Here is a 20,044-nt window from a genome sequence, read left to right on the forward strand (position 1 = left end):
AAAAAAAAAAAAAAAAAAAAAAAAATCAGATAAAAGTCAAGGAAAATACATATAAATTGGACTGCAGTAAAATTGTGACTCTCTCTTCATCAGAAGATGCCATTGGCTGGGCACAGTGGCTTATGCCTGTAATTCCAGCTACTTAAGAGGCTGAGGCAGGGGAGGCTCCCTTGAGTCTAGGAGTTTTAGGTAGCACTGAGTGGGCTGTGATCATGCCACTGTATTCCAGCCTATGTGACAAAGCGAGACGGTTAAAAAGTGCCATTTGCAGTCAAAAGGCAAGGTACAGATTAGAAGATATTTACAGTGTTTATATGACAGAATATATAAATAACTTGTACAAATTGGTAAGAAAAACAATCAGAGACTGCAGCAAGTACTTTGCAAAAGATAATTGAATAGCGACTGGGCATGGTGGCTCACACCCATAATCCCAGCACTTTGGGAGGCCTAGGTGAGCGGATCACCTGATGTCAGGAGTTCAAGATGGCCAACATGGTGAAACCCCGTCTCTACTAAAAATACAAAAAAAATTAGCCGGGGGTATTGGTGCATGCCTGTAATCCCAGCTATCTGGGAAGCTGATGCAGGAGAATCACCTGTACCTGGGAGGCAGAGGTTGTAGTGAGCTGAGATCGTGCTACTGCACTGCAGCCTGGGCAACACAGTGAGACTCGGTCTCCGAAAAAAAAAAAGGAAAAAAATAAGTAGCCACTAAACATGAAAAAGTGCTTAACCTCATTAGTTATTATGAATATTCAAACCACAATTAAATATTAGTACAAATCCAGTAGAATAGTTAAAACTATTAAGACTGACACCACCAATTGTTGGTGAGGATGTGGAGCAACAGAAACTCTCATACACTGCTGGTGGAAATGTAAGTTTATATAACTGGAAAACTATATGGCAGTATTTATTAAATCTCAACATATTCATACTCTTCATTCAGCAATTTCACTTTCAGGTATATTCCCAGTAGTAATATATATGCATACCAAAAGACATTTCTAAGAATCTTTATAACTATACTATTTGTAAAAGCCAAAACCTAGTGTTAACCTAAATGTCTATCAACAGTAGAATGGATAAATAAATTCTGGTATATGTGCTTAATGGAATACTATGCAACAGAGTAAATGACCTAGTACTATACTCAGCAACATAGATGAATCTCACAAAGAGCACAGGAAGCCAGATACAAAAGGGTAGTTCTACGTGATTTATAAATAGAATTTATATTTGTAAATTATAAAGTTCAGAGACTGGCAAAACTCATCAGTGGTGATACGAATTAGGATAATGGCTGCATTTTGGTTGTGGGGAGTGATTGGAAGGAAGCCCAAAGGGGACTTCTGGAGGTGTGATGTTGTTTCTTGGTTTGGGTGGTTATAAATGTGTGTTCACTTTGTGAAACCTTAGTGAACTGTACATACAGGATTTAAGCATTTTTCTGTGTTAATGTTGTATTTCAATGAAAAGTTTACCTGAAAATTAAGCCAGCATGTGACAGTCTCCCTTTTCCTTCACTCAAAACAAGTGACTGAGTATGTTTTAGGTAATCACAATAATTATTAGGAAATTTGAAATCTTAAGTGCTTTAAAATACCGTTTTATTTAAACAAGTTTTCTTTAGAGATGGGGTCTCGCTGTGTCACCCAGGCTGGGGTGCAGTGGTTTGATAATAGCTCACTGCAGCTTCCAACTCCTGGGTTCAAGCAGTCCTCCTACCTTGGCCTCTCAAATTGCTGCGATTATAGGTGTGAGCCACCATGCCCAGCCTTAAAAAGATATTAGTAAGCAAGATCAAATGTGGTAAGTGGAGGAAATATTTGTATGAGTGAATTTTGGTATTTTACCTGAGATTAAAAAAAAATTAATTATAAATAAAACTTAGCCACAGTTATTATTCTCTATTATAAAAGTAGCTTCAACTTTGTGAATTTTACTAATATAAAGTGTAAGCTCCGAGCTGTATTAAATTTTTTCAATGAAAACTTGCATTTTAAAGAATATGTCATAAATATTCTTTGACCTCACAGGCCAACTGTGCAGGAAGATGGAGGGGATGTAATCTACAAAGGCTTTGAAGATGGCATCGTACAGCTGAAACTCCAGGGTTCTTGTACTAGCTGTCCTAGTTCAATCATTACTCTGAAAAATGGAATTCAGAACATGCTGCAGTTTTATATTCCAGAGGTAGAAGGCGTAGAACAGGTATGCCAATATTATATGACAAGTCTAGATTTTTTTTCATTTTTTTCTTTTTCTTTGTAGATACAAAGGCTGGAAATAGATGTTAAGGCAAGTATTTGAAAAGAAGTTCATGACCTAGCTTTTCTTCAAGGGCTAGATTTTATGTTGCAATTGTTATCAGACTTGAAGTCTCTTATTTTAGAAGTAACTTTAGGCCGGGCACAGTGGCTCACACCTGTAATCCCAGCACTTTGGGTGGCTGAGGTGGGCAGATCACCTGAGGTCGGGAGTTCCAGACCAGCCTGACCAACATGGAGAAAACCCTTTCTCTACTAAAAATACAAAACAAGCTGGGCATGGTGGTGCATGCCTGTAATCCCAACTACTTGGGAGGCTGAGGCAGGAAAATTTCTTGAACCCTGGAGGCAGAGGTTGTGGTGAGTTGAGATCACGCCATTGCACTCCAGCCTGGGCAACAAGAGCAAAACTGCATCTCAAAAAAAGAAAAAGAAGTAACTTTAGTGTTATGAGAACTTACTATGTGCCAGGCGTTTTGCTCATTTCATTTTCTAATAACACAGTGCATTAAGTCATTCCCGTTTTGCACACAAGGCCACAAGAGACTCAGAGGGCATATTGTTGCCCTGATTGCACAAGAATTACGAAAAAGGTTTAACATGTAACACAGTGTTTTATAGATGAGTTTTAGAAATCTTTAGTGGAAGAACTCTACCACATCATATTTACCAGTTTTTTTTTGGTAGAGACAGGAAAGTTTTGCTATGTTGCCCAAGCTGGTCTTGAATTCCTGGCCTCAGGTGATCCTCCCAAAATGCTGGGATTAAGGATTAACACAACTGGCCTAATCTACGTATTCTTAAATATGCAAGCAAGAAGCCCATTAGAAATCATAGTTTGTCATTATACTGAATAGAATTCTAAAGCTTTATGTATAACACAATATCAACATTTTTTTTTTGCCAACTTACTTAAGAAGTATAACACAGCACCTTGTCATCAGTAATAATGACTCTAATACTGCAGTAATTCTCAACCAAAAAGCATGGCCTTATGGAGAGAGATTATCAAGGAGTGAAGGGATGTGTGGAAATTAGAAATTTCCGACCCACAGAATTTCAAATTCATTCTTTTTTTTTTTTTTTTTGAGACAGAATCTTGTTCTGTTGCCCAGGCTGGAGTATGCTGTCTTGGCTCACTGCAGCCTCCACCTCCCAGGTTGAAGCAGTTCCCATCCTTCAGCCTCATGAGTAGCTGGGATTACAGGCACATGCTACCATTTTTTGTATTTTGTATTTTAGTAGAGACAGGATTTCACCATGTTGCCCAGGCTGGTTTTGAACTCCTGAACTCAGGCAATTTGCCCGCCTCAGCCTCCCAGAGTGCTAGGATTACAGGCATGAGCCACCACGCCTGACCACCTCAGGTAATTCTGTGCCCTTAAGGGCTCCATTGGGAATCACTTATCCTTGGGTAGTATTAAAACTCATCTGTTCCACAGTGAGCAGGTCTATATAGACCTATCCCCAAAGTCTTAGGGAGCTGATGAGAGGCTGAAGAAAGAGGCTGACAAATCCAGTTGGTCAGAAAGAAACATTTAATAGGGACTGAGGAACAGAAGCCATTTATCAGGCAGCTGCAAGATGATGGATCCCTGCATTGTTACCCCCTAGACTCAGGGCTTATATAGCCTAGGAGAAATGGGTACACATGCTTCAGAAGATACGTGTAGGACAATTGAAGTCAGCCCTTCTGGAAAAGGCAAGAATGCTATTTGCCTAATAGCCTATAATTTGCTTAAAGGCAAGATTTATGCTAAGTATGTGTTGTTTAGGATAACATCAAGGTTATTTTTACCTAAAGGCAGAATTAAATAGAAATCTCAGAGGCATTCCTAGAACTGAGGTTAGTCAATGTGGCAGATTAGCATCCAAAATGGAGTTGCTTTAGCTTCCACACCATCGTTTTGGTCCAGTACATGCCATCTCCTCTTTGAAGTTTTATCAGTCCCCACTTGGAATTAAGTTCTTTTTGACAGGTCCAAAGCTTCTGTTTTGGCTTTATATTTATGTGGCTTTCTGTATTTGTTTTAGCTTTATGTTTACGTGGAAGCTCCCTAAGAGACTTGAAATCATATCCAAGTCTTTGTATTCCTCTGCAACAACTAGCTGTGTGCCTTACAAATGTCCTATACATGTTTTGTATTAAGTATTTGGGAATATTATTCCAAATTAAGGAATAATTCTGCCTAAAATAGGAGTTGGTTGACAAAATTTTTTGGATTGGGTATTGTTGAAATTGGATGTAAAATGTTAATTTCTTGGAAATAAATACCAATTTTACTCAACCGAAAAGATATCCTATGAAAGAATTCTTTTCTATTGATTGTCTCAGATCAGAGCCAGAATCTAGATTTTTTTTTTTTTTTTTTTTTTGAGATGTAGTTTCATTCTTGTTGCCCAGGCTGGAGTACAATGGTGTGATCTTGGCTCACTGCAGCCTCCACTTCCCGAGTTCAAATGATTCTCCTGCCTTAGCCTCCCTGGTAGCTGGGATTACAGGCACGCACCACCACGCCTGGCTAATTTTCGTATTTTTAGTAGAAACGGGGGTTTCACCATGTTGACCAGCTGGTCTTGAACTCTTGACCTCAGGTGATCCGCCCGCCTCAGCCTCCCAGAGTGCTGGGATTACAGGCGTGAGCCACCGTGCCTGGCCTAGATTTTTTTTTTTTTAACCTTATTTTGTTCCATTATCATCTGTATGCCTTAAAAAATTACATTAGTTGATACTTTGGTGGATTGACTGAGAAATATTTTTATTCATTTGTCCAGGGTGGGGTAATGAATTGGCCTTCAGATTAGAAACTTGAATTGGCATCTAATTGTAGTAGGTGTGGCAAGGAGGAAAAAGCATTCTTAGGTTTATGTAACTTTTTCCTTCTCCAATGGAGTTAGTTTGTTATCTTAGTAATACATTAACTCATGGAAAGATAATAGCTGTTGTAACATTTTCCTGAGGTTTAAAATGACGTTTTATCTGAGTAAGACTAAAATAATTAGTTCCTAATATGGTGGAGTTTTTTGTTTTGTTTTGTTTTTTACTTTCCTTGGGGATTCATTTTAATAAAATAAATGTTTTATAATAACAGTTTGGTATAGTTTCACAGAATATATTTAAGTAAATAAGATGGTTTTGAAAAAAAGAAAAGTCAATTACATTAGTCTTATGGCTAGAGAATACCAGTTAATTTTTTTTTTTTTTTTTGAGACAGAGTCTCACTCTGTCACCAGGCTGGAGTGCAGTGGCATGATCTCGGCTCATTGCAATCTCCACCTCCCTGGTTCATGCCATTCTTCTGCCTCAGCCTCCTTAGTAGCTTGGACTACAGGCGCCTGCTACCATGCCTGGCTAATTTTTTGTATTTTTAGTAGAGACGGGGTTTCACCGTGTTAGCCAGGATGGTCTCCATCTCCTGACCTCGTGATCCACCTGCCTTGGCTTCCCAAAGTGCTGGGATTACAGGTGTGAGCCACCGTGCCTGGTTCCAGTTAATTATTTATAGTCTTTTCTGCCCAGCTGAGACTCTGCTGTGGGTAGCCTCTTTGAGACAAGGAGAAGTGATCAATGCTTTAATTAATTTCCAAATATTTAATTTGCTTTTATGTTTTTAGGATACCAGGTTATGATTGAAACCTTGTTCTTTGGGGCTGTTAATAGATTTATTCTTACTGGCTTGTCATGCATCGTTACAGAGTATATCAGGTAAAGAAGTAATATTAAAATCAGGAAAATAGCAAAATCTAATCATTTCCTTAATTCTTAAATTGTCTTTGTTTTTTGGTTTTAGGTTATGGATGATGAATCAGATGAAAAAGAAGCAAACTCACCTTAAAATAATCTGGATTTTCTTTGGGCACAACAGTCAGACTTGTTGATAATATATATCAAGTTTTTATTATTAATATGCTGAGGAACCTTGAAGATTAATAAAATATGCTCTTTCTTCAGAGAATGATATATAAATATTACATGTTTGCTTTACCTCATATGAGTTATTTATAACCTCTTGAATCATCTTCTGTACATGTGGATTTTATCCAAGGGTATTTTTATTTTTGTTCCTCATTTCCCATGGCTCCTTCTTTGCATATGTGTGAAGGAGTTTAAAATACATTTCCCCCCCATCTAATTTATTTACTTTTTTCATACAGGAAGAAACAGAATGCTTTTTAGAATATTCTAAAATGGCTTTTGCAAAATATCTAAAACTATTTTACTGACGTTTTAGCTTAAGAAACAGCTAAACAATTGTGTTTTAAAATGGTATCTGGCTACTAGCCCCCAATTAAGTAGCGAAGAAGAACTTCTTAAGACCAAAAAAACCCAAAAATGGCCGGGTGTGGTGGCCAATGCCTGTAATCCCGGCACTTTGGGAGGCTGAGGCGGGCGGAACACAAGGTCAGGAGTTCGAGACCAGCCTGAACAACATGGTGAAGCCCTGTCTCTACTAAAAATACAAAAATTAGCCGGGCGTGGTGGCACATGCCTGTAATCCCAGCTACTCAGGAGGCTGAGGCAGGAGAATTGCTTGAACCCGGGAGGGGGAGGTGGCAGTCAGCTGAGATCACGCCACTGCACTCCAGCTTGGGCAACAGAGCGAGACTCCATCTCAAAAACAAACAAACAAACAAACGCAAAAAATCAAAAACTAACTTCCAGAATCCGGACACAGTTTCTATTGGTTAAGATGGAGATGGCTGAATTAGAAAAACTGCCTCAGCATGCCCAGCCTTTACCTTATGAATCAGAATTGCTAAAGAAGAGAGAAGAAGCTGCTTTGGTCCTTCCACTGGCTTCTGACTCAAAGATCCATAATCTGTACCATGCCAGAAATGTGCACTGTTATCTTTCTGCTCTAGGGGTACTGCTTTTTCAGGTAGCCAAAAGAGTGATTTAGCATTCTCTCTAATTTTCTTTTTTTTTTTTTTTTTTTTTTTTTTTTTTTGAGACGGAGTCTTGCTCTGCCGCCCAGGCTGGAGTGCAGTGGCCGGCTCTCAGCTCACTGCAAGCTCCGCCACCCGGGTTCAAGCCATTCTCCTGTCTCAGCCTCCCGAGTAGCTGGGACTACAGGCGCCCGCCTCGTCGCCCGGCTAGTTTTTTTTTGTATTTTTTAGTAGAGACGGGGTTTCACCATATTAGCCAGGATGGTCTCGATCTCCTGACCTCGTGATCCGCCCGTCTCGGCCTCCCAAAGTGCTGGGATTACAGGCTTGAGACACCGCGCCCGGCCTCTCTCTCATTTTTCTATACTAATTCAGAGACTGCAGGTAATAGAAAATACAGGGAAAGGAAAGATGGGAAAAATAGTAGTGATAAATAGCATCTCTGGAATTCTTGTCCATCAGATTAAGGAGATTAAGATAGTGATGGAAACAGAAAGAACTCTAGCAGTTGTGAGTGCTGGGAATTGAAGTTTTTACTTTTATCCTTTGGTTCACTGAACCAAATAGTAGGGTTGGAGAATTCATTCCTGGAGATACCATGTATGAATTTAATTTAGACACTGGGAATTGCTTCATAAGCAAGGCAACTTAAACTGCCCTTTAGTTGAAGCTACAGGAAATTGACATTGTGGATGAGATGCAAGTAATGGTATATCTTGGATGTGACCATGAAATAAGAGGTTGAATTGGGTGGAGGGTTACATTATTAGAATAGAGGAAATTGGCCCGGCGCAGTGGCTCACGCCTATAATCCCAACACTTCGGGAAGCTGAGGCGGGCAGATCACTTGAGGTAAGGAATTCGAGACCAGCCTGGCCAATGGTGAAACCCCGTCTCTACTAAAAATACAAAAATTAGCCAGGTGAGGTGGCATGTGCCTGTAATCCCGGCTACTCAGGAGGCTAAGGCACGAAAATCCCTTGAACTTGGGAGGCGGAGGTTGCAGTGAGCTGGGATTGTGCCACTGCACTCCAACCTGGGTGACAGAGCGAGATTCTGTCTCAACAAACAAACCAACAACAACAACAAAAAAAAAAAAACCAAGAAATTCTTCAATTGAGAGGCCAAAGTATTGGAAAGATTTTCTACATAATTAACAGCCATGAAGAACAAGGAGGAAAGGTGTGGGATTCTAGGCATAAAGAGTAGTGTAATCAGAATTGTAAGTGTGAAATGTATTTGGGAATCTCAAGAAGCTAAGTATGGCTTGAGTATAAAGTGAAAATGGTGCACAAGTAGGCAGTGGTAGTATAGAGAATGCCACAGAAACTCCTGGTTGCCTACCCAACATATACCCTCACTTCTTGTTAAGGAAGGCCCTCTCAGTAGGTCTCACCTCAGTCCCAGGGGATAAGTTATGATTAAACCAGTCACTTCAACTCCATTTTTCTTTTCCAGTCATTAGTCTGTGGGTAGCCATATGACCTAGCTCTGGCCAGTAAACTGGAAGAGAAAGTCTGTTGGAGAATTCTGGAAAGATTGTCTTTCCTGGTTAAGACAGTGTGTATGTGAGTTAATCTCTGGAAAGAAGGCTCTTTTTTTTTTTTTTCCCCTCCATTCCTTTTCTTCCTGCTTGGTACACTGTAGAGTGTGATGTTCAAAGCAATGATAGTCAACTTGTAATCATGACTAAAAGTTGGTTCACTGAGAATAGCAAAGAGCAAAGAAAGGGTCTGGATCCTTGGCCTTGCACGGTGGCTCATACCTGTAATCCCAGCACTTTGGGAGGCCCAGGCGGGTAGATCACTTGAGGCCAAGAGTTTGAGACCAGTGTGACCATCATAGTGAAACCCCATCTCTACTTAAAAACACAAAAATCAGCCTGGTGCAGTGGCATATGCCACCTAGTAGTCCCAGCTGCTAGGGAGTCTGAGGTTTGAGAATCACTTGAGCCTGGGAGGTGGAGGTTACAGTGAGCTGAGATCATGTCACTGCACTCCACCCTGGGCGACAGCAAGACTGTGTCTCAGAAAAAAAAAAATAAAAAGGGGGCCTAGATCCTTGAGACATTGTTGGCCTTTTGGCCAGACTAAGAATTACACTCATTTTCAGAGTTTATATGATGTGAGATAAATGTTTTTCTTGTTTTAGCTACTGTTATCAGGTATTCTGTAACTTGAAGCTGATTGCATTCTGAGAGACTGGTAAATGATGGAGGACTTGGTAAATACTTTTACCAATTTTTCATTTGTGGTAAACTGCCAAATGTCAACCTTAAAATGAAAACATGCCGGCTGCAGTGGCTCACGCCTGTAATTCCAGCATTTTGAGAGGCTGAGGCAGGTGGATCGCCTGAGGTCAGGAGTTCGAGACCAGTCTGGCAAACATGGTAAAACTGTCTCTACTAAGAAAATACAAAAATTAGCTGGGCATGGCGGTGGGCGCCTGTAATCCCAGCTACTCAGGAGGCAGAGGCAGGAGAACCGTTGGAACCCGGGAGGCAGAGGTGGCAGTGAGCTAAGATCACGCAACTGCACTCCAGCCTTGATGACAGAGCAAGACTCCATGTCACAACAAAAACAAAAACAAATTAACATGTATTTTTTAATTAATTGAACCATTATTCAAATATTAAGTTTAATCAGGTAATGGTTTTTATTTTGGAATATTTATACTGAATTTCTCCCTACATAATCCCAAAGAAAGACTAATAATCACTATTAGTTATGTTTAGCCAAAACAAAATTAAAAAAAAAAAAACGCAAACATACAAGAAACCCCAAAATGTATAAAATACTTTGTATTTTTTATTTTTTATTTTATTTTAAAATAGAGATGAGGTCTTACCCTGTTGCCCAGGCTGGAGTTGCAGTGGTGCAATCATAGCTCAGTGCAGCCTCAAACTCCTGGGCTCAAGCCATCTTCCTGCCTCAGCCTCCCAAGTAGCTAGGACTACAGGCATGCACAACTATGTCCAGCTTTTATAAAATATTTTACATGAAATATCCTGAAAACACTTTGTAAATATAGGATGCTTCAATAAGTATCTGAAACTAAGATTATTGGTCAAGAGTACGCCAGGCATTTGGAGGGTTTTTCTTTTCTTTTGTTGAGACAGGGTCTTACTCTATTGCCCTCAGGCTGGAGTGCAGTGGCATGATTGTGGGTCAGTGCAGCCTTGACTTCCCACACTCAAGTGATTCTCCCACCTCCGCCTCCCAAGTGGTTGGGACTATAGGTGCACACTACCACACCCAGCTAATTTTTTTTTTTTTTTGTAGAGACAGGATTTCACCATGTTGCTCAGGTGGATCTGCAACTCATGGGCTCAAGTGATCCACCTGCCTCAGCATCCCAAAGTGCTGAGATTACAGGCGTGAGCCACCATGCTTGGCCTGAGGATTTTTCACTAACCAAAATTAGGATGAAGCCCTATACAGGATGACATACAGTCATATGAGAGCAACATATATAAAAATAGCAAACGTTCATTGAACATTCAATGTTCATGTATTCATTGAACATCCTTTGTTCTCAAGCCTGCGGTTTTCACAAACACTGTTCTAAGCACCTTACATTTATGAAGTCATTTAATTGTTAACTATTGTCCCTCCTCCACACCCCCCCCCCTTTTATTTTTGAGACGAAGCCTTGCTCTGTCGTCCAGGCTGGAGTGCAGTGGCACCATCTCAGCTCCCTGCACCTCCTCCTCCCAAGTTCAAGCGATTCTTCTGGAATTATAGGCATGGGCCACCACGCCCGACTATTTTTGTAGTTTTGGTAGAGACAGGGTTTCACCATATTGGCCGGGATGGTCCCTGACCTCAAGTGATCCACCTGCCTTGGCCTGCCAAAGCTCTGTGATTACAGGCACTGTGCCTGGCCTATTGTCTCCATTTTTTTTTTTTTTTTGAGAGGGAGTCTCGCTCTGTCGCCCAGACTGGAGTGCAGTGGCCGGATCTCAGGTCACTGCAAGCTCCGCCCCCCCAGGTTCACGCCATTCTCCTGCCTCAGCCTCCCGAGTAGCTGGGACTACAGGTGCCCGCCACCTCCCCCGGCTAGTTTTTTGTATTTCTTAGTAGGGACGGGGTTTCACGGTGTTAGCCAGGATGGTCTCGATCTCCTGACCTCGTGATCCTGTCTCCATTTTTATAAACTGGAAGATGGAAGTACAAGGAAAAGTACATTGTCCATTGCCATGCAACGAGTGGAAAAGCCAGGAACATGAACTCTGGCATTCTGGCTGCAAGGCCTATATGCACATTATAGCGATTCTATTCTGTCTTAAGGAAGTTGGGCCCATACCCCTCTTGAGTATTCCTGCTTGAGGGAGGGGAGAAGCTTTCCTTGCTTTCATAGGTGCTTACTAATGGGCAAGAGTCTAGAACCACAGTAGACAAAAGCAGTGGTATGAACATGTGTGTCCATTTTTTTGTGCAGGAATATGAAGCTGGTTGCTTTCCAGTCCAGAGGGAATCTGAACCCCTCTTGGGAAATCCTAGCCATATACTCCATTTTGCCATATCAGTGTTACCTGTGATTATTCCCTAGGGGCTTACAGGATATAGAGAAGCAACTTTTGTATCCCTTGAAAGAAACCCTAGAAAATAGTACTTTTTCGGTGTCCTTACATTTCAAGTGATCTTTCAGTTCTAGGCAGCTCCCTGAATGGTCCACCCTTATTGTGGGTCTGTTCACATCCTACAGGACAGAAATAGTAGGTTAAAGATAGGACCAGTTAATCTCATGGTTTTCAATTTGTTGACTTTCTTGGCAGTAGAATGAGTTTCTTTCTCGCAGAGCTAAAAACTCTGCCTCAACTTCTGCCTACTGGAAAAATTTGGAGCTACCGTGGAGAGTAGTATTGGGGAGGGCACAACTTCTAGTTGGAGTCAGCATCCTTTGTCCTCAAGCCTGAGGTTTTCTGGGCAGCAATCAGGTCATATTTGCTTGATGTGGTGGACATATTTTTTGTGCCTTCTTGGTGGTGGTCTTTTAGTAACACCTTCCCCTTTCCTTTGAATAACTGCTCCCTCTTGCCATATGTGGCTGTATGACTCTATAGGGCTCTGGTGGAGCTGTCCTATCACAATGTCTTGCCTTCTTTGCCACAGGAGTGGAGCATGTGACTCACACTGGACTGGCCAGAATCCTTGTCTAGAATATAAAAAGTAAGGATGGAAAAATAGCCTCTCCTTTTGGGCTGCAAACTATAAAGATGTGATTGCAGAGCTATTTAAGGGTTATTTCCCTATCCATGAGGTCAGAGAGGTAGTTCAACAGTTCTGACAACATTCTGTCCCTGGGTATAGATGTGCTGAAAGCTGTCTGTATTTCTGTCCGTTCCAATTACGTGAGCCAGTAAATCCCCTTCTTCATCTAGTTTGAGTGGGCTTCTATTTATTATTTGTCAGTGAAAGCTCTGCCCTCTAGGCACATCTTTCACCATGACTGTGAGAAATAAATTTGTGAGAGCTGCATCCTTGAAGAGCTCTGTGAGAGCTCTTCTCTGTAGGAGTGCTGCCACTGAATTGGGAAACCCAGTACTCATCCTGTGGGTGAAGAGTACCCACGAAATTGGAAGCAAGGAAAAACTGGATCACATTTGTTTTTTTGACAGGTCCCTCTGGAGCCAGAGTGTGTGGGATGAATTGTGGGAGGCTAATGGGGTTCACTCACAGGGTCTTTCTGAGACCTTGATTGGTGCCTTTTGTTCTTGTCCTCATTTCTTTTCATAGGCCGCAGGGGCTCAACCTATTTCTTTTTCCTTTGATACTTGCTACCATCTTCTCTGTCCACTGGGGTACATTTCTCCGCAAAGCTCCCTAAAAAGTAGGACATATGTGCCCTAGCTCCCCATTTGGTAGCTCCAAAATTCTTATGCAAAGGAATTTTTATTTTCATAATTTTATTGCTATTTATTACTGGAATTCACATAAGGGTTAACAAAAATGACTATAGCTATTTCAATCAAGGTTCTTCATTGTGTTAGTAATGGCAACTGGAAGCTCTGATGGCCTTCAGCCATCAGATCCAATGGGACTGAATCTATGAACAGGGAAATGTACTTACATAAAGAGATGGTGAATGACACCCCCTTGCCATCATTACTTTTTTTGTTGTCATTCAGAATGTTTTGATCAGGAGAGAAAATCTATTCCCTCAGATGTTTGAATTAGACCCAGATGTCTCCTTTCCTTCATAAATCATTTATTTTCTTCTCCTCCAGGCCTTATTCCCAAAGGCCCAACTAAGGCGGAGCTCTGTATAAAGGGAGGTCAGGCACCCAAAGTGTGTATCTTAACTGGCACATGGTTACAAAGGGTTCTTTGTTGTGTTGGGTTAGTGAGGTTCTTCAAGGCTGAGTTGGGAAAATACTGTCCTTCAAAGTTTCTTCTCTTTTTTGTCAAATTGTTTTTTTATTTACTTTTTTTTTTTTTGAGTTGGGGACTTCCCAGTCTTTACTGAAAACTTTAAAAAATTTGTATTTAGACAAATTTTAAAAGACCTGCAACACTAGTTTCTTCTTCTCAACTTATTCATAAATATCTTCCAAAATAGCTTCTTGAGTGGAGATAGATAAGACAAATTGATAGTCATTGTGACGGAGTAGCAGGCAGAAAAGGAAAGCGAAGGGTTAAATAGATTATTATAGTTGGAGCGTGAGAACTCTGGTGGTACTACTGACATTTTCTTTGTGGCATTGACAGGTTTGCTGCCAGTGCACAAAGATGTTGCTTAAGCATTGGAACCATACCTTGGCTTCTAGGTAATACAACGGAGTTCTCACCAGAGCCTTAGATGAGGGTTCTTAGGCTAGATGTATATCCACAGTCTTTTGTTTCTTGAATTAATAAATGTATTACCAAAAAGCTCACTGGTTTTTTTTGTTTGTTTCTTTTTTTTTTTAACTTTGCTCTGGGTGATCTAGAGACTTAAGGGATTGAAATATTAAAACGGCTTTTAGGTGAGAAATCCTCTGCTTAGTTACATTTTTAGTTAAATGCTTGGTGACATTTTTCAGCCTCTCTGAGGCAAATGATAAAAGGCATTTTCCCCTTAAGAAAACTGAAAGCTTTATGATCACTTAATCATACAACCAGCCATAGAAGGTTAATTCTGCTAAGAAAATAGGACTTTTTTTCACTCATTCCAAAATAAATTTGATCTTTTATTTTGTGCTGTGGTCTAAAAGTGTTGGGTATGTAAAATCTAGTTCTAGCTTCAAGAAACTTATAGCCCAGTGGGAAAATACAGAAAATCATAAGATATCAAAGCATATTTCTTTACAGTGAGTGGCTCAAAGAGTGAGAGGTTAATGCATGTCTCTAAATCTGTCTGGGGGAGATAAAAAAGGCTTTCCTGAAGAAGTAGCATCTAAACAGAGATAGGGTGGGGATTCCATGCAGAGTAACCAGTGTGCAAAAGATTTAACAATTCTGGCCCAGTTCAGGAACTACCTGTTGAGACTGTTAGGAGTGTATCGGGTTGGAAGGACGGATAAGACCAGACCCAAGAACAGCAGTCAGCACTCCAGGAATTCTGTGTGCCATGAACGTTTTTAATACTACTCTAGAGCCATTATAGAGTTCTGATAACTATACATTTCACTGAAGATACCATTTAAGGCTGTTTAAAGCAAATGCCCAGGTAATAAATTCTGAGAAACATCATCCCTCTCTAATCAAGTCTCTCTTGTCAGACATGGAGCATTAATTCATAGAATGAATCGTTCATAAGTCAAACGCGCGGCTGTTAAAGCTAGGGAATTCCTAGCCCTCTCAGGTAGGCCATGGGAGGAGGTGGGCCAGCAGTTTCTTACGTCCAGGCTCATAGTCGGATAGTTGAGCCTTGCATTCCTCCTCTACCGTTCCACAGTAAACTGAGGGTTATGGAGGCAACGGATGCGGAGGGCTTTTAGGGGCCAAGCATATTACACAGGGAATTGAATTCTTATCACCAGAGAGGCTGACCCTTTGGGGCTTTGCAGTCAAGAATTTTGTTCTCTCTCTCCTCCCACCTCACCCAATTCTTTCCAGTTTTTTTTCAGCCTATGTCCCCCAGGATTCCCTGTTGAGACTTCCTGCTTTCTTCCTCCTCTTTCTCCGCTTCGTGCAGTGCTGGAGCGTGGGGCCTGGGGCTGCACTGCGCGCGCACCCGGAGCTATTGCTTTGCTAACAATTCCATCCTTCTCTTTCCGTCATTCCCTGCCAGGTGCTGAGTTTCTCCCTCCCTCTCGGCTCGGTGCCTCCGGCAGCTAGCCCCAGGGAGGGCGTCTCCAGGAACTCCAGGCGGACACTGCCACGAGCTACTGCCACGAGCTACTGCCACGTCTCCGCCGCCAGCAGTCCAGCGCCTGCGTGGGCTCGGGGGGCGGGGCAGCGCTGGGAGGCGGGACCTGCGCGTGAGCGGCGCGCGAGCGGTTCAATGGGGCCTACCGGCGGCGGCGCGCTGCGCGCCGAGGGGCGGGGCCTGGCGGCGGTTGCTGGCGGAGCCTGGGAGGTGGAGAAGGCTGTCGTTGCCTTGGCCGTCGCATCCCGGAGGGAGTCGTGTCGGCGCCACCCCGGCCCCCGAGCCCGCAGATTGCCCACCGAAGCTCGTGTGTGCACCCCCGATTCCACCAGCCACTCGCCCCTGGCCTCGCGGGCCGTGTCTCCGGCATCATGTGTGGTAAGGAGGCCGGGGGCGGGGGGCGTGTTGCCGGGCGGCGCTGGGGTGCGGTGCGGGCGCCGCTAAGGCCCAAGGCGACGGGCGGAAGCGGGAGTGTGGAGGGTGCGAAGTCTGGCTGATGGGCAAGGGGCGTCCAGTGGTGGCTGCGGGGCGGGGTCGGCATCCGCGTGCGGGAGAGGGGTGGCGGCCGGGAGAAAGGCACCTGAGAGTAAGATGGGCCCCTTCGCTGGGGCCAGCGGGCGCCTTTGAGCGGAGGAGGAACGGAGAGGGGAGAGAAACGCCTTTATTGAATAAAGGAGGAAAGGGCTGAGGGAATTGAGGTGTGGAGGGGGGTGCCTTCAAAAGGGCCCACCAGGTGAGTGAGGCAACCTGTGGAACATTGGGCGAGGTCTGTTGAACTTATCTTGCATTTTTCTAAAAACCTTTCACAAAATATTTTACTTGTTTTCAGGCAGGCCCAATAGAAAACAGACCCCAGCTAGAGCCACGATAGTGGCATTAAACGTGATACTTCCTGCCATCCCTTGTCTCAACAGAAATAATTGCTAATCAATAATTTGGTTAATGGGCTTAGACCTGATCCTGTAGTGGAAGAGTCCTTCAAATGTCTGTGGCAATAGATTATACATAATTTATCATTTGCATGTGCACCCATTAATGCCAGCTCTGAAAAATATCAGTTATACCTTCGATGTATACCCCTTTAGAATGCCAACTATGAAAAACATCATTTATCCCTTGCATGTGCACCCGTTAAAAATACTAGCTATGGAAAGTTTAACAAATACCTTTGCTAGAGCAGTTAAAAAATTAAGGTTAGGCTCTTTTATTTCCTGAGAGTCGTTTATTATTACCTAAGTGTTAGTGAAAGAGATTTTGAGAATCGTGTCTGACATGACTGATGTCCTCTAAAATTGGTGTTAACTTGGCTATTGCCAGTAAAAATAATTATATTCTTACCTTTCTTACTGAAATTTACAACTGACTTTATCCCTGGAAGAAAGAACCCCCCCCTTTTTTTTTTTAAGGGAAGTACCATTGTAAGAGAATTAAACTCTCTGGGAGACTTCTTATTTGCAGCCTTTTGCACGAAGGAACTGAACAGGAGGTGGATTGTACTCGTTAGTGTGTATATTTCCTGCATTTATGCTAATTTCAGCTTCTGGAAATGAGGATCAGGTTTAAATTTAGAATAGATTTTTAAAAACCCGCATAAAAACAGAAACACTTATAAATAGCTTACTGAAATTATTAGAGTAGAGCTGACTTCAGAATCAGACTTTTGCAGTGTCTACTTAGAATGGCTTTGCATTTAGTTTGGAGCTGCGAAGTAGTGAATTTGCAAACTGGTCAATCTCCAGTGTGCTTCATTTGCTAGTTAACTGTTCCGGAATGGCGGGGTGTGTCCTCATCAAGTACTCATTGCAGGTCATTTCATCATGGTCCAGGAAAAAAACGTAAAGTACTTACTGAAAAAAAAAAAAAATCAGTGCCAGGCGTGGTGGCTCCCGCCTATAATCCCAGCACTTTGGTAGGCCGAGGCAGGCGGATCACCTGAGGTCAGGAATTCAAGACTAGCCTGGCCAACATGGTGAAACTCCGTCTCTATTAAAAATACAAAATTAGCTGGGCGTGGTGGTGCGCGCCTGTAATCCCAGCTCCTCAGGACCCTGAGGCAGGAGAGTTGCTTGAACCCAGGAGCTGGAGGTTGCAGTGAGCCGAGATAGAGATCGCACCATTGCACTCCAACCTGGACAAAAAAGAGCGAAACTTCGTCTCAAAAATAATAAATAAAAATCAAAAAATAAATCAGATATGGAAATCAGGTTCAGATAAGGGAGATACCTTTAGGGTGAAGACTAAATGTTGGGAGTTTTCACATAGTCTGTGTCTCCATTCCACAGAATTTTACTGCTGAGGAAACAGGTATTGAAGAAATAAAAAGTGAGTATTTGAGGCATTTCTGAGGTCCTGCTTTTAAGTCATACCACAGGTTTGCATGATTCTGGGGATAGGGTTCAGAATTTATTTTCTCTCTAATGTAAATTCTGAAAGATAAGAAGATGAGTGTCATCATTTTCCTCCCACATCTTAATCATTGAACTAAAATTCCTGAGCAGAGAAATGGAGTGAAAATTAGAATAGATGGGAAAATCTGGAAGCTTACCTTCTGACTACTTGCTATCTAGTTAAGTTTTTCTTTTTCTTTCTTTCTTTCTTTTTTTTTTGAGACGGGTCTCACTCTGTTGCCCAGGCTGGAGTGGCTTACTGCAGCCTCCGTCTCCCGGGTTCAGCCTCCCGAGTAGCTGGGATTACAGGGGTGTACCACCACACCTGGCTAATTTTTGCATTTTTGCTAGAGGTGGGGTTTCACCATGTTGACCAGGCTGGTCCCCTGACCTCAGGTGATCCACCTGCCTTAGCCTCCCAAAGTGCTGCGATTACAGGAGTAAGCCACCTTACCCGGCCCTAGTTAAATTTTCCTAAAAGATTATTTTATTTCAACGTTGTACAATGTTGAAGCAGAAGAATGACAATTGAAGATTCTGATATGCTTTTTTCAATCAGATACACTGATGAAACTGATATAATAATGTTTACCAGCTTGTTTTGGGTTGTTAATAAGTGTTAGGAAAAAAGATCCTATGGTCTGGTAAATTTAGAAAGCAACATATTAAATCGCGTGGTAATGTTTTGTTTTGTTTTTTGATTGGAGGAGTTCTTAGAATCTTTAATGTATTAATAATAAGCATTGAGAATCTCCCAGAGAAGAATAGTGTCTATTTTCCAAATTTATTTTATCTTCTTTTTTCTCGTTAGTTTGGAGTATACTTTGTCCTTTTTATTTGTATTATTTTTGGTTTTGCTGAGTGTCAAGTCACTTAAGCTATCCCTAGCTTTTAACAGATTCTGCTATTGTTTTTATAAATGTGGGGTTATACCCATCTGATCCTATGGTGTATAGAAAATGGAATTTTTGGGCTGGGCGCGGTGGCTCATGCCTGCAATCCCAGCACTTTGGGAGGCTGAGGTGGGTGGATCACTTGAGGTCAGGAGTTTGAGACCAGCCTGACCAAGATGGTGAAACCCATCTCTACTAAAAATATTAAAAAATTAGCTGAGCGTGGTGCACGCCTGTAATCCTAGTTACTCCGGAGGCTGAGGCAGGAGAATCGCTTGAACCCAGGAGGCGGAGGTTGCAGTGAGCTGAGATCTTGCCATTCTACTCCAGCCTGGGTGACAAGAGAGAGAGTCTGTCTCAAAAATAAATAAATAAATAAATAAATAAAATGGAATGTTTGCAAATGAGATCCTTTTTAAAAGCAGTAAAGGAACTTGCAATTTTAAAGTATCCTAAAATGAATTTTTCTTTTCTTTTTTTTTTTTTGAGACGGAGTCTGGCTCTGTAGCCCAGGCTGGAGTGCAGTGGCCGGATCTCAGCTCACTGCAAACTCCGCCTCCCGGGCTTATGCCATTCTCCTGCCTCCGCCTCCCGAGTAGCTGGGACTACAGGCGCCCGCCACCTCGCCCGGCTAGGTTTTTTTTTTTGTATTTTTTAGTAGAGACGGGGTTTCACCACGTTAGCCAGGATGGTCTCGATCTCCTGACCTCGTGATCCGCCTGTCTCGCCTCCCAAAGTGCTGGGATTACAGGCTTGAGTCACCGCGCCCAGCCCCAAAATGAATTTTTCAAAAGGTTTTTGTAATTATACTGTCTAATGGTTTTGGGGATAATTGAAGGATGCTGAGATTGGCTGCTAGGGTTGGTCATAAAACCAGTACTATTAACATATCCTTATATACCATACTGGATATGAAGAAATTGTGAGAAAAAATAATTGCTTAATAAGCATTTCTTCACTTGTCCCCTGGAAATAGAGATTAATAGGTTCTGGTAATGAGCAGTAGAAGGCGGGAAAGGGTTTTGTAACACAAGTTTGGGAAATTCTGCTCTTGGAGATTCACAATTAGCGAGATTAAAGGTTCTAGAAAGTTCTAAATATATATCTAACTTTATTTAACCAGGTAGTTCTTAAACCTTTAATTATGAAACCTTTCTTTACTTCATTCCTTTTTAGCATCCGGTGAAATAGTGTTCTGTTTCTGTGGTTTGGGAATTTTTTGACTGTATATTTCAGGTGCCTAGAAAGTGTTAGAAGATACTTGCAGATATTTGAAATGATGGGTTTATACTTGGCACTCTGCCCTTTACAG

The 20,044-nt window shown here is 42.0% G+C and overlaps 1 protein-coding gene across 1 annotated transcript in view; it reads left to right on the forward strand.

Moving 5' to 3' along the window:
* NFU1 (NFU1 iron-sulfur cluster scaffold) overlaps positions 1 to 6,240 on the forward strand; it is a 52,240-nt gene extending 46,000 nt beyond the window's left edge. The window contains exons 6-7 of the mRNA XM_017853757.1: positions 2,043 to 2,217; positions 6,065 to 6,240. Coding sequence (XP_017709246.1) covers positions 2,043 to 2,217; positions 6,065 to 6,109 — 220 coding nt within the window. The 3' untranslated portion in view covers positions 6,110 to 6,240. The remainder of the gene's footprint in view (positions 1 to 2,042; positions 2,218 to 6,064) is intronic.
* The last annotated feature ends 13,804 nt before the right edge of the window (positions 6,241 to 20,044 follow it).

The sequence above is a fragment of the Rhinopithecus bieti genome, unplaced genomic scaffold (genome assembly GCF_001698545.2).
Source record: "Rhinopithecus bieti isolate Rb0 unplaced genomic scaffold, ASM169854v2 scaffold_36315, whole genome shotgun sequence".
In the NCBI taxonomy this organism is placed as follows: Eukaryota; Metazoa; Chordata; class Mammalia; order Primates; family Cercopithecidae; genus Rhinopithecus; species Rhinopithecus bieti.